Source organism: Oratosquilla oratoria, chromosome 40, assembly GCF_046742065.1.
Source record: "Oratosquilla oratoria isolate Oo_2021 chromosome 40, ASM4674206v1, whole genome shotgun sequence".
NCBI classification, from domain to species: Eukaryota; Metazoa; Arthropoda; class Malacostraca; order Stomatopoda; family Squillidae; genus Oratosquilla; species Oratosquilla oratoria.
The window spans coordinates 27445156-27460909 of NC_134816.1; the positions used below are offsets into that span (position 1 = coordinate 27445156).

The window sequence follows — 15754 nt, forward strand, 5'->3', positions numbered from 1 at the left end:
ACTTATGAAGGGTTCGAATTCACACTCTATCGTGGTTGAGGGTTTACTGAATAACGACCACTAACACCCAGACTGAAACGTCATTTCACAAATTACTTTATTAGTGAAAAACATAGCTGGGCGCGCTCCTCGGTGCGTTCCTCGGTGTTCTGAATATTTGTTTAAGACACCGAGGAACGCACTTAGGAATGCGCCCAGCTCTGGAAAAACATATTACAAACTACGTGAAATATCATGAATTAATTCACCCACACGTACACACACAAACACGTTCACACACACAAACACACACACACACTTGTGTATACAATATAGGGAAACCAACATCAACAGAGGTATCTTTAAGTTTGTACTTAAAATTCCCCTTACTTTCAAAACTCCTAAATAATACAGTTTAACGTCGCGAAGTCCCCCTCCCAGGAAGCTAGGAGGGTACCCCTTACAGAGGACTTTGTAGCGTGGAATTTATTGAACCATGTCCTTGGTCCAACTCACTGGCGGCAGAGTTCGACCTGCCGTTACCTCGACCTCCGCCTTGTTAAGGCGTCCAATATAAGACGGTTTGAGCTGATTTATCTCTGAGAAGCCATTCGACCAGTGATAATCATACTCAGGGAGGAACGTATCACAAAGAATGGGAACGTGCAAGTATACGTACCCGCACATTCTACGAGCTCCGAAAAGTAACTAATGTTTTCTTGCGTACCTAAAAGTAGCAATGGAACGCTCAGCGCTCTGACAGAAGGGCCTGCCTAGATCAGGGACCTAGCAGAGGAGACTGAGGAAAATCTTCCCTTGTCCAGAAGGCAGCCTAGGTTGGAAACCTTATCTCACCTGACGTCCCAACCTGTAATCGCCTGATCATATTCTTAATAAAACGAGGAAATCACTAACAAGGTATTTCTCGCCCGCATTAAATTCCCCTTTTTATATAGCAACCCTGTTACACAACCAGATCGTCGCGAAACATCGAACGCGGGTCCCTCTGAGCCTGACTCCCACGTTCTACCACTTTGCTACGTTCTGGGCGGTGGAATGGTACCGTGTGTGAGTCACACACAGAGGGACCCGAGTTCGAAGCTCCGTGGGGGCTCGGTTGGATTATTTAGCTTCATGGTCTTTGTAATTGGTGATTATGACCTTGTGACAGAGACAAAATGGAGGACTGTTGACACCAATGGATGGCAAGAAATCGAGAAAATGATCTTGACCAAAATGATCACTCCTTGAGGGTGTCGGCTGTTACGAGCAGGCTAGAAACCCCCATTACTCTTTAGCCCCGTAGGCTGGTACTCGATCCACAAACCGAGAATTATGGATCCGGTCATCGGCCGTTGCTGATACTTTATATGTTGTAGAGTCTCTTTCCAGAAACACTATCAGTTATTACCCAATTAAGAGACAGATGATTAAAAAGCCAGTTACATAACCAATTGAAGTCAGTTTCTTAAGCCTAACATTCACAAGAAGCGATTCATTCATGTAACTCAATGAAACTATTCCATACATGATGAATCAATAAATAAGAAATAAATAAAACTATTCTAGAAGTTGAGGGATCCATAGGTCCTGATAAACACACATGTTTACGTGAATTGAGGGCACAAACGGACAACCATAAGGATTGATCCTTTGACAACAATTGTTGATCTTCCTCCATTCCATTTTTTCCCATCTATAGTAATGGCGTTTGATGCCATTTTTGCAATTCCTTTAAATAAGGTGGAGACTCAAATCGGAAGTTACGAACATGCTAGTGACCAATAGCCTTCAGTACTTGTCCACACCTGTGCCGGACACATGTCACAAACATGACCTCTTTGTTCAGAACATATATACAAGGTGTTCCAAAAGTCCGGGTCGATTCTATTCAGAAGTATCACTAAAGGAAACTCTCACAGATCTTGCGTACGAGAGAAAGTGTTCTATTCCATCTTTTATTCTTAGTTTTGAGCTATTCTTCGGGGGGTCTGGAATGAAAGAAATGACCAAATTTCATATGAAAAGAAATACCACTATGTCCACATTTTTGGAACACCTTGTGTGTAGATATGGATGTGGATACATACGTACATACACACACACACACATATATATATATATCCACACACACACACACACACACACATGTATATATATATATATATATATATATATATATATATATATATATATATATATATACAGGAAAAAGATTGGAAGCGTGTGTTCTTGAAAATGCAAGGTTGACCACGAAGGAAAACTATCGAAGCAGAGCGCTTTCGTGTATTACACTGAAGATGTGAATACACGAAAGCGTTCTGCTTTGATAGTTTTTCTTCGTGGCCAACCTTGTATATATATATATATATATATATATATATATATATAGGTATATATATATATATATATATATATATATATATATATAATTGAGTGGTGGGAGGGAGAGGTAAACACAGAGAACTGTTGTAGATCTATTACCGACGTCTTATATTCACCAGGACTTCTTCAGAGTACATGAGTGAGTCAGATTCCCGGTCCGAACGAAACGTAAGTAATAAATCTACATTAGTTCCCAGGGTTCAGCTCGCCACCCTTCCACTCATCTATCTTACATACAACATATATACATATATATATATATATATATATATATATATATATATATATATATATATATATATACATATATATACAGTGGAATAAATCGGTAGTGGCAGCAATGTAATTCAAACAATCAGGCCCGGCCGTCGGAGAGCTTCGAACGCGGATCCCTCTGTGCGTGAGTCCTACACTTTACCATGTCGCCAGTCAGAACATCGTAGTTCTGGTTCACGATGGTCACCTGGAGATATCTCCCTGGAAGTTCTCCCGCGGAGGCGTGGGCGATCTCCGTGTTAGACGTAGCGACATGTAGGTCTATCCGCCCATCTCCGAATCCAGTCGGAGACTTTGGCGACATCGGTGTAGACGGAGGGGCTGTATCCTCCTGAGAGGTTCGTGCTAGTATATGGATTGATAATGCCGATCTGGATGTAGCGCCCTTTCCTGTAGACGACCAACGGACCGCCTTCGTCGTACTGCAGCAGAAAAAAAAAGCAAAGTGGTCCTTTTAACACTCTGTTGTTGTTGTTGTTACTATGTGTATTTCCATAAAACATATCAATCATTATCATTGCTATCACCATACTTATTATTATTATTATTATTATTATTATTATTATTATTATTATTATTATTATTATCACCACGATTTCCATTATCATTTATCATCGTTACCGAGGAGTGCAACAAACACCTCGAGGAGTGCAACAAGAACCACTTGTTGCTGTTATTGTTGTTGTTGCTATAAATGTGTATTTTCATAAAACATATTAATCATTATCATTGCTATCACCATCCTTATTATTATTATTATTATTATTATTATTATTATTATTATTATTATTATTATTATTATTATTATTATTATTATTATTATTATCACCACTATTTCCATGATCATTTATCATCGTTACCGAGCAGTGCAACAAACACCTCGGGGAGTGCAACAAGAACCATGAGGAGCGCAGTGCAACCGGGTGACGCCCACTCACCCAGGCGACGCTCTTCCTCCTGGTGTAGGTGCAGAGTTGCGTTCTGGGATCGAACCCTTTGCTATATTCCGTCAGAGCAACACCGCACAAGTCGTCATGCTGGATCTTCGTCTTCATCGTCCTCAGGAAGCGGTTTTCGGGAAGGATGCCTGCACGGGAATTTAGAGAGAACAGAAAAACATCAAACTGGTGGAGACTGCAGGAGACCATAAGGCTTACATTAGGCAGTTACATGTCCTTTAACACCTGTCATCCCTGTCAAAATGGAAGAGACTGCAAGAGACCATAAGGCTTACATTAGGCAGTTACATGTCCTTTAACACCTGTCATCCCTGTCAAAATGGAAGAGATTGCAAGAGACCATAAGGCTTATACTGGGCAGTTACATGTCCTTTAACACCTGTCATCCCTGTCAAAATGGAAGAGATTGCAAGAGACCATAAGGCTTATACTGGGCAGTTACATGTCCTTTAACACCTGTCATCCCTGTCAAAATGGAAGAGACTGCAAGAGACCATAAGGCTTACATTAGGCAGTTACATGTCCTTTAACACCTGTCATCCCTGTCAAAATGGAAGAGATTGCAAGAGACCATAAGGCTTACATTAGGCAGTTACCTGTCCTTCAACCCCTGTCATCCCTGTCAAAATGGAAGAGACTGCAAGAGACCATAAGGCTTACATTAGGCAGTTACCTGTCCTTCAACCCCTGTCATCCCTGCCCACAAATTTATCCAATGTTCTCCTAAAACAACCAATTGTTTCATAAGAACATAAGAATGGAGGAAACTACAAGAGACCATAAGACCTACACTTGGCAGTTCCATGTCTCTTACCACTTGTCATCGCCATCATAATCTCATCTTCGCTTAAAACAATCCATTGTTTCAGTCTATTTCATTCGTTAACCACTCTGTTTGTAAACTAATTCTTACAGATATTTTTCTGAAACCTAAGTACGATAAAAAAAAAAAAAAAAAAAAAAACTGATCACTTAAAAAAAAAAAATTCCTTATCACTATTACTGTCACTGATTAATCACTCTCACCATGATGACTATCAATATTACTAATTACTATCACTATCACTCCTGTTATTGTTACCACAGCAGATGAATCCAAAGGGTTTCGATCAATTAAACACCTTCTTCAGCCCTGGTTCCTTACTTCTACTGCCTTCCCGCATTCCCGCCTTACTGCCTACCCGCCTTCCCTACCTTCCCACCTCACCCCCTACCTACCTTCCCTACCTTACCGCCTACCTGCCTTCCCACCTTCTTGCCCTCCTGCCTTCCCTACCTTCCCACCTTACCCCGTACCTACCTTCCCTACCTTACCGCCTACCTGCCTTCCCACCTTCTTGCCCACCCGCCTTCCCTCCCTTCCCACCTTACCCCCTACCTACCTTCCCTACCTTACCGCCTACCTGCCTTCCCACCTTCTTGCCCTCCCGCCTTCCCTGCCTTCCCACCTCACCCCCTACCTACCTTCCCTACCTTACCGCCTACCTGCCTTCCCACCTTCTTGCCCTCCTGCCTTCCCTACCTTCCCACCTTACCCCCTACCTACCTTCCCTACCTTACCGCCTACCTGCCTTCCCACCTTCTTGCCCTCCCGCCTTCCCTACCTTCCCACCTTACCCCCTACCTACCTTCCCTACCTTACAGCCTCCCTGCCTTCCCACCTACTTGCCCTCCCGCCTTCCCTGCCTTCCCTCATTCCCGCCTTACCAGCTGAGGTAGTTCCGTAGCCTGTGGCGATGGCGGAGTCCCCGACACTGTAGTCAAGCTTATCCCCGAGACAGACGGGGCGAGGAAGATCATTTCGTTTGACAAGTTTGTTCAGCTCCAAGAGAGCGACGTTGTTCTTCTGCAAGAATAACAGGACAAGAGGTCTTTAAAATTCTAAAGGGAATTGACGACATCAAAAGTGACAAAATTTTCACACTGAATGAGAATCAAACAAGAAATAATGGTCTCAAACTGTCCGGAAATAGATTCAATTTGGAAGTGGGTAGAAACAACTTCGCCAACCGTGTAGTTAATGAATGGAATAAACTTCCTGCAGAGGCAGTGCAATGTAGTTCAGTTCGAAGCTTTAAGAATCATTTAGATAAACACCTAAGCAAGGTGCTGTAATGATTATAATTTATTTTATATTATTATTTTTTTTTTATCATCTGTCTGATTCTCATTTATTATTAGTTATATGTCAATTTATTATTAATTTATATTTACCTGTTTGTTTATTATTTAACTATACCTATGCATTTATTTATGGATTTTATTTGTTATTTACATTATTATACTTTTTATTTATTCATTTATTATTGTTATGATTCTTTTTCGCTTCCGACCTAGATATGGACCAAAAGGTCTCCTGTCGGCATGCTCCGCCTTTGTAATCCTTTGAATGAGAAGTTAATGAGTGGAATAAACTTCCTGCAGAGGCAGTGCAATGTAGTTCAGTTCGAAACTTTAAGATTCGTTTAGATCAGTCCTTTGTAATCCTTTGAATGAGAAGTTAATGAGTGGAATAAACTTCCTGCAGAGGCAGTGCAATGTAGTTCAGTTCGAAACTTTAAGATTCGTTTAGATCAGTCCTTTGTAATCCTTTGAATGAGAAGTTAATGAGTGGAATAAACTTCCTGCAGAGGCAGTGCAATGTAGTTCAGTTCGAAACTTTAAGATTCGTTTAGATCAGTCCTTTGTAATCCTTTGTAATCCTTTGAATGAGAAGTTAATGAGTGGAATAAACTTCCTGCAGAGGCAGTGCAATGTAGTTCAGCTCGAAACTTTAAGATTCGTTTAGATCAGTCCTTTGTAATCCTTTGTAATCCTTTGAATGAGAAGCTAATGAGTGGAATAAACTTCCTGCAGAGGCAGTGCAATGTAGTTCAGTTCGAAACTTTAAGATTCGTTTAGATCAGTAGTTTCCAACCTTTCCTGGGTTGAGGCAGATTTCCCGGGCAGAAAATCTAAAATCTAGTTTGTCAGTATTTTGTTGATTCAACATCAGTGTAACAAAATTTTATCCCTGGATAATATGAAAGTACTCATCTTTACACCGATGCTGTTTTAATGAACAAGTATGGTTGACAGAGTCGGTAATACGAAAATTATTTTTGCTCTGGAATTTGGAGGCACCCTCAATTGATCTCACGGCACTCTTTGGTGCCGCGGCACACCGTTTGGGAACCACTGATTTAGATAAACACCTAAGCAAGATGTTGTAATGCCTGCCATTTATTTCATATTATTTATTTATCTATTTGTTATTATTTTTCTGTTTATTATTATGAGTGCATAGAGGGATTAGGGAGAAATATCAATGTAGTTGTATTGGGAGACCTTAATGCTAGGGTAGGAAATGAACCAATAGACGGAGTGATTGGGAAGTATGGAGTTCCAGGAAAAAATCGTAGTGGAGAGTTAATGGTGGAGATGTGTCTCGAAAGAGAGTTGATGATAGCAAATACAGTGTTTAGGAAGAAAGTCAAGCATAAGTACACATGGGAGAGAGTGGTAGATAGAGCGTTAATGGACTATATAGTGGTGACCAGGAGTATGGTAGGAAGAGTTAAGGATGTACACGTTCTAAGGGGAGAGAGTGGGGGGGAATATCAGATCATTTTCTGGTGGAAGGTAAGTTAAGAGTGGAGAATAGGTGGAGAAAGAGGAAAAGGGCAGAAGGTAGGGAGGTACTTAGAGTGAACTGCTTAAATGAGAAAGAAAAGGAGAAGGAGTATAAGAGGAAGCTGAGGAGTGGGAGGGAGTGAAGGATAGAGTAGAACTAGGAGTGAAGGAGGAATGGGGATGTTTCAAGGAGGGAGTCATAAGGTGTGCAAAGATGGTGTGTGGAACAAGGAGGGCGGGAGGAAATAGAAGGAAGGGCAGTGAGTGGTGGGATGAGGAAGCAAAGAAGGGTGTAGAAGGCTTTCGTAGATTGGTTACAAAGTAGGACGAGGAAATCGTATGAGAGGTACAAAGTAAAGAGAAGGGAAGTTAAGCATAAGATAAAGGAGGCAAAGAGGAGAGCAGATGTGAAATGGGGTAAGAGTGTGACAGAAATTTTTGAAAGTAATAAAAAGATGTTTTGGAAAGAAATTAAGAGTATTTTTGGGAGTTTCTAAATGTGAAGGAGGATAGGGAGGGAAAGGTAGTTGCAGTGGGATGTGCAAAGAAAATGACAGTGATGAGTAGGGAAAATGGAGGAGAAATAGGGAAAGATGCAGTGAAAGCAGCTGTTGGATGGATGCCATGCAGAATGTCTGAAGAAAGGAGGTACAGTTATGGTGGACTGGCTGGTGAGGTTATTTAATGTTTGTTTAAGAGAGGGTAGAGTGCCGGAGGACTGGAGAAGTGCCCGTATAGTTCCACTTTACAAGGAAAAGGGGACAAGTGTGAGTGTAGTAGTTTCAGAGGGATCAGGTTGTTGAGTGTAGTTGGGAATGCTTATGGGAGGGTCTTGACTAAGAGGATTAGGAGGGGAACAGAGGGAGTAATTGGTGAGGAACAGTGTGGGTTTAGGACAGGTAGGGGTTGTGTAGATCAGATTTTTGTGGTAAGACAGATATGTGAGAAAGCTATAGGAAAAGGTAAGGATGTTTTTTTGGCTTTTATGTATCTGGAAAAGGCTTATGACAGGGTAGACAGGAAGGCACTGTGGGAAGTATTGCGGATATATGGGATAGGAGGAAAGCTGTTAATAGCAGTCAAGAGTTTTTACGAGAGTAGTAGAGCTTATGTTAGGATTAGAAATGGAGAGAGTGAATGAGTGAATGGTTTGAGGTAAAGGTGGGACTTTGTCAGGGATGTGTTATGTCGCCTTGGCTGTTCAATTTATACATGGATAGGTTGGTGCGAGAGGTAAATGCAAGGGTAGTGGGTAGGGGGTTGGAGATGGTTAAAGAAAATGGAAAAAAGGGGGAGATAAACCAGTTCTTGTTTGCTGACGACACTGCGCTTGTAGCAGGATCAGAGGAGGGATTGAGGAAGTTGGTGACAGAGTATGGGAAGGTGTGTGGAAGATAAATGTGGGCAAAAGTAATGTGATAAGATGTACAAGGGGAGAGAGTGACAGCAGGCTGAAAGTGAGTATTAAGGGAGAGAGACTGGAGGAAGTGGATAGTTTTAGATACTTGGGTGCAAATGTGGCAGGAAAGGGAGGGGTGGGGATGGAGGTAGAATGTAGATTGAGAGAAGCGAGTAAATACCTTGGTGGATTAAAAAGTGTAATGAGAAATAGACACCTGGGAATGGATGCTAAGAGGAGATTGTATGAAGGGGTGATTGTGCCGACGGCATTGTATGGGGAAGAAACATGGAACATAAGAGAGGAAGAGAGAAAGAGTTTGAATGTGTTTGAGATCAAATGCCTGAGAAGTATGATAGGGGTTACTAGGCTAGATAGAGTGAGAAGTGAGGAGGTGAGGAGGAGAATGGGGGTTGAAAGGGAGTTGGGAAATAGAGTTGATGAAAGAGTACTGTGATGGTTTGGACACATGGAAAGAATGAGTGAAGAAAGATTAGTAAAAGAGGTGTGGAAGGCAGAGGTGGAAGGAGTGAACTCAAGGGGGTGTCCTAGGATGAAATAGATGGATGGGGTAAAAGTGGCATTGGAAAAGAGAGGAATGTCTGTTGAGGAAGGACGGGAGAGGACAGAGGATAGGGGTGAATGGAGAAGGCTTGTGTATAGATGATGCGGTGATGGATGAGGGGGAGTGGGTGGGGGTGAGGGGTGGGGGAGTATGTATGAGAAATAAACTGATGCAGCCAGAGGGGATTTCTCCCCGTCTCCTTTTCTGCATAAGGGGACGGAAAGGGGGAGTCGCCAAATTAATGAAGTGGCCTTGCTGTGGATGTGCTGTCTTGTGACACTGCCTCTGACCCAGGGCAGTGGACAAGATGGAGGGATGACCCGTCATCCAGGAGGTGCCAAGATAAGAGGGAGGGAAGAGGGTGGAGGGGAGTGGCGTATGTAGGGGATGGAATGGGTGGGAGTGGTTTCTATGTCTATTCTTTTGGCTACCTCCCGTGTAAGGGGAAAAAAGCCTTTGGTATATGTATGTATGCATGTATGTACTACTTACATGTTTGTTTATTATCCAACTTTACCTATGTATTTATTCACTTATTTTATTTATAATTATTTCTATTATAGTTTACTTATTTATTTATCATTAATATATATATATATATATATATATATATATATATATATATATATTCTTTTTTTTTCTTCTTGCATTCGACCTGGTTATAGACCAAAAGGAATGCTCTTCCTTTGTAATCCTTTGTAATAACATTTCATTTTATTTTTCATTGCTAGGTAGGTTTGCCCTATAATCTTAATTATTATTTTTTTTTTTTTTTTGTGGTAGAGCTATATCTGATTATTATATTCTATTATAATAATTTACTTGGAGGATAGTACAAATGTCACAAATTTTTTGTTTACATTGAACTTGGGCCCAAAATTGTGGTAGATATCTTCATTCTGAACATTAAAAGAAATAGAATTGGGGGGAAAGAGAAAATCATAGAAACAGACAGAGAGAGAGAGAGAGAGAGAGAGAGAGAGTGAGAGAGAGAGAGAAAGAGAGGGAGAGAGGAGAGAGAAAGAGAGTCAAAGAGACTGATAGAGAGAGAGAGAAAGAAAGAGAGAGGAAAAGAGATAAAGAGAGAGTTAAAGAGAGAGTCAGAGAGAGTCAGAGAAGCAGTCTTTGGTCTACTCACGAAGGTATTGAAGCCGAATTCTGGGTGGAAGATGTGATCCTTCCTCCTGGTGTGCCTCACGATGGCCCCATCTTCCTCTCCAATTATGGAGACGCCCAAAACAGAATATGTTCGTTTTGCGGGGAAGAGTTGACCTCTGCAATGATATATATATGTATGTATATATATATGTATATATATATATATATATATATATGATATATATATATATATCATACAATCCATGACCGTCGCGCAGAGGATTCGAACCACCGCCTATAGACTCAAGAGAGTCCACAGCACCCGCCTTTAACCACTCGACCGTCTGTGGTCGAGTGGTTAAAGGCGGGTGCTGTGGACTCTCTTGAGTCTATAGGCGGTGGTTCGAATCCTCTGCGCGACGGTCATGGATTGTATGATTGATGTCGCTGTCCACTAGCGAATTATTCAAATATATATATATTAACAACCACAATACACTTTAATTCTAAGCCATCAACATCGAGAGACCCATTGGAGGCCCCAACCACAAATACTTTCCCGCGTTTGTATACTTCCAATTGTACTATCATAGTGGAGATGGGTTGAACGCAAAATTTCATGTATGTGTATGTACTCGAGCATACAAATATATATAAGGAATATTGCGCTTGACTTATATCTCTCTTGATAGCGTAGTTGGTATGTCACTGCGTCACTTGTCATGTGATAGCTGAGTTCGAGTCCTCGGCAGTACCACATTTCAATTTCTGGTTGTGGCCTCCATTGGGTCTCCCGATGTTGATGGCTTAGAATTAAAGTGCATTGTGGTTGTTAAAATATATCTCTTATCAATGGGACCCATTCTATAAGATTTTCATTAAAAGGAAGTACAAGAAAAAGAATTTACTTGTACTTCCTTTTAATGAAAATCTTATAGAGATTCCCAATATACTTAAAAATTTAAATGTAAATGTAGCCTTCAAGAACAACACAACTCTAAAAAATCTTCTCATAAAGAATTCCCCTGACAATTCTACAGGCTGTGTATATAAAATACCTTGTAGTAAATGTGACAAATATTATATAAGGTCAAACAGGAAAAGAATTAGAGTTTAGGATTAAACAGCATAAAAACAGCATAAAAAAGGGCCAAGAATCTAGTGCACTTTTTACACATGTTTGTGAATTTGACCATCCTATTGACTGGAAAAATGCTTAAAAATTATACAATGTAAGAATATAACAGAAAGAAATATCACAGAATCAGGAATAATCAAATGCAATTATGACCAACTCATTAATAATAGTTTAGGATTATATAAATTAGATCCATATATTGTCAGTAATATAAATAGTACATATTTTAAAAGTTAATGTAATAATTTATCTTTTTCCATGACCTCGCCGAGTGACCCAACCTGAGCTTTCAGGCTTCGGAGAGGAGGGTAAATGTCTCTCTTGTCTTATTTATACTCTGTATCTCCATTTTTTTCCTCATTTTTCTGTACTCCTTGATAATGTGAATATATCACGAAAGCGCTTGGACTCCGTGTGTTTTTCTTTTTCCTAGTGTACTCTGCATATATGTGATTCACGTGTGACTTGTGAAATTTGTGCATATATATATATATATATATATATATATACATATATATATATATATATATATGTATGTATATATATGCGGAAAAAACACCAAGGAAAAAAAATTGATGACCACGCGCTTTCGTCTATTCAGACATGCTCAGGGTACCCTGAGGATGTCTGAATAGACGAAAGCGCTTGGCCATCAGTTTTTCTTTTTCCTCGGTGATTTTTCCGCATATTTTGAATCACGAGTTTATATGATTTCTCATGCACACACACACACACACACACACACACACACACACACACACACACACACACACATATATATATATATATATATATATATATATATATATCTGAATAGAATCACCAGTGACAGCGATGTCGATCAAATAATTCCGACTGTCGTCCCCGGATTCTAACCGAGAGCGATGGCTTTGTGATTTACGAGTCTCGGTTCGAATCTGGGGACGACAGTCGGAATTATTTGTATATATACATGTATGTATATGTATATATGTATGTATGCATATGTGTATATTTATATATATATGTATATATATACATATATACATGTATGTATATATATGAATGTATATATATGCATATCTATATATATATATATATATGTATATGTATATATATATATGCATATATATATATATACATATATATATGTATATAAATATATATATATATATATTATATATATATGTGTGTGTGTGTGTGTGTGTGTGTGTGTGTGTGTGTGTATGTATATATATATAATATATATATATGTATATATGTGTGTGTGTGTGTTTGTGTATATATGTATATATATATATATTTATATATATATATATATATATATAATTATATATATATATATATGTGTGTGTGTGTATATGTATATGTGATCACGATGTAATATAGCGAGTCCTCTGAAGAAGGTCATAGTGACCGAAACGTTAGGACGTATTCTAAAAGCCCATCTTCATTTACTCTTCCCCACCTATCACTTTCTCATATATATATATATATATATATATATATATATGTACAACACTGAATGGGTCCCAGTGAACAGATATACATTTTTAGCAACCACAATACACTTTAATTCTAAGCAACATCGAAACTCGAGGAGGCCAACATGTAGAAATTAAAACGTGGTACGGCTAAGGACTCGCACATGGTCTAGCACGTGACAAGTGTTAGAGACTTAACCGTTTACGCCATCAAGAGAGATATAAGTTGAGCGCAATTTTTCTTACATATTTGTATGCTCGAGTTACATACAAGTACACCGAATCTTGCTGTCATCGCCTGAATGAAATAGCCTGTCGTTTGGTTGGATTAGTGTACAGAGGTTAAAACTGGAATGGGTTGGCATAAACCACGTGACAGACTAGACGAAAGATGAATGATAATATGAAAGTGGAAGAACAAAGCAAAACGCGTTTTAATGGTACAATGTTAAACAGAAACATCAACGTCAAAATCGAAGCTGGAACAAAAAATACAATTTATGGTGACGGGATAAAGGAGAAGAAGGAATTCTGAATGGAATAAATCAGGGAAACGTCTACTGACTTCTTCAGTCTGTTGAGGAAGCAGGTTGCCGCCGTTAAGACAAATCGAGGATTGATGAGAGTTCCACCGCAGAAGTGTTTGTTGTCGTGAAATGCGTCTCTGAGGGAGACCTGCCAAGGGAACATCTCTATCTTGGCCTTTTCCCCGCCAATAATTCTGTTCTGGATAAGATGGGGTATGCCGCACCCCGCTGCAATAAGATGAAGGCATACATTTAACCACACATTCATATATGTATGTTTGTGTGTGTGTGTGTGTGTGTGTATGTATGTCTGTGAGTGCATATATGTGTGTGTGTGTGTGTGTGTGTGTGTGTGTGTGTGTGTATGTATGTCTGTGAGTGCATATGTGTGTGTGTGTGTGTGTGTGTGTGTGTGTGTGTGTGTGTATGTGTGAGTGCCTATGTGTGTCTGTGTGAGTGCATATGTGTGTGTGTGAGTGCATATGTGTGTGTGTGTGTGAGTGCATATATGTGTGTGTGAGTGCATATGTGTGTATATGTGTACATGTGTTTGAGTGTATATGCGTGTGTGTTTGTGTATTCACCTTGGTCTTGGTCTTTGGATCACGTGCTGGGCTGGTGATCGACAGCTATTTCCCGCTCGGAAGAGAGCTCAGAGCTCGTATGACCGATCTATGGGTAATGTTGTCACCTTACACGCACACACACACACCCAACTCCCTGCCCACGAGAGTTGGAGTAACGACTCGAAGCGTAGCGATACTGAAATTATTTCAGCCCTAGGCAGGATTCGAACCCGGACCGTCGTAGTGATAGTCGGGGACTCTACCAACCGCGCCACCGAGTCGTGTGTGTGTGTGTGTGTGTGTGTGTGTGTGTGTGTGTGTGTGTGTGTGTGTGTGTGTGTGTGTGTGTACATTGGTTATATACATATGCATATTACAGTATTCTAATTATCTTTAAGTGACATCAAGCTAGTCCGAAGGCTACTATTCTCATGCAGTATTCATTGCAACTTAATGCAACAGATTTGCAACTTAATGCAACAGATTTGCAACTTACGGCAGAATTTCTTTAGGTACTTGAATGATTTTTCCTCCGCTGTCGTGGTGTTGTCTCCTTCTGCATGGAGGGGTGGATGGATGACGGATGCTACGGATGACCAATCAAAGATCATCGGAAGGAGTGAGAGAGGAAGATCACCCGGATGAACGGATGGCAGGTCCCACATGGATGAACGGATGGCGGGTCCCGGATGGATGAACGGATGAACAGGTCACAGATGGATGAACGGATGCACAATTCCCGGATGATTGGGCCAACAGGGATGACCAGGATGCCACCGGATGAAAGGACATCAGTCATCCATACATGGAGTCATCCAGACATCAAGGCGCCATTGTTGTTGTTGGAGTTTGGTGGACCAGATGGAAGAGAAAAACATATGTGACTGAATGGACATATAGCAACAATTTGATAATTGATTAGTAGATAATTGATTAACATGATGCTGTATTTTAGAAATAATAAAGACAAGGAAGAGGAAGATACACGACTGAAAAGATATTTACAAACAACTTGATGATTTGTATATTATTAATTAACTTTATGTTTCAGAAATAGTAAAAACAATCTAGTAGGCGATTTAGTGTCCTAAGGTCCGATAGACAAATGAAAATCGAACTAGAATTTAGAAAGATAAGTGAATGAGTATCTAGAATAGTAAAGACAATCTAATAGTTTTTTTTCTAAGATGCTATAGACAAATGAACACCGAACTTAACCCATTCAACTCCGATGACAAGATGTCTTGTCATTTGGTCAAACAAAACAAAAAATCATAATAAAACAACAAAATGTTTGATGATCAAACAGCACCAGAAAAATATGACGTCATCAGTCCTCCTCGAGGAGGACTGATGACGTCATATTTTTCTGGTGCTGTTTGATCATCAAACATTTTGTTGTTTTATTATGATTTTTTGTTTTGTTTGACCAAATGACAAGACATCTTGTCATCGGAGTTGAATGGGTTAACACACATGTGAGACATTTGATCCTCTTATAGCAAGACATCAAGCACTTGTATAGAGTGAGGAGCCTACGCTAGGAGGCGCTGAGTAGCTGCGGCCGAAGCCGTCACCTTTGCGCTGTTACAGACCTTAGGGATAGTTTGGGCAGGGAACGAACAGTCATTGTTGGGAATAGGAAAGGTGTGCGGGACTCGAACCCACGACTAAGCGAATGCGAGAACATCACGCACCCGATGACGTCACCACCAGCAGGGAGCTGCGTCTATTAGACGTCTGTCCCGTAGGACCACCACAAGAAGGCTCTACTCGTAGACCCTTAA

The 15754-nt window shown here is 40.2% G+C and overlaps 1 protein-coding gene across 1 annotated transcript; it reads right to left on the minus strand.

Moving 5' to 3' along the window:
- Positions 1-2879: 2879 nt before the first annotated feature.
- LOC143020741 (chymotrypsin-like protease CTRL-1) lies at positions 2880-14578 on the minus strand. Its single transcript, XM_076177463.1, has 6 exons — positions 14464-14578; positions 13440-13629; positions 10314-10449; positions 5307-5445; positions 3579-3727; positions 2880-3062 (listed from the first exon to the last, which is right to left on the minus strand). The coding sequence occupies exons 1-6, from the start codon at positions 14576-14578 to the stop codon at positions 2880-2882; spliced, it is 912 nt and encodes a 303-aa protein (XP_076033578.1).
- Positions 14579-15754: the final 1176 nt, after the last annotated feature.

Excerpts from the sequence above, each read along its gene's own strand:
- LOC143020741 (XM_076177463.1), bottom strand. The coding sequence starts at position 14,578 with ATGATCTTTGATTGGTCATCCGTAGCATCCGTCATCCATCCACCCCTC. Across the intron at positions 10,450-13,439 it reads TTCCTCAACAGACTGAAGAA|AGGTCAACTCTTCCCCGCAA; the intron begins GTCAGTAGACGT and ends ATATCATTGCAG. Across the intron at positions 5,446-10,313 it reads AATTCGGCTTCAATACCTTC|AAGAACAACGTCGCTCTCTT; the intron begins GTGAGTAGACCA and ends TTATTCTTGCAG.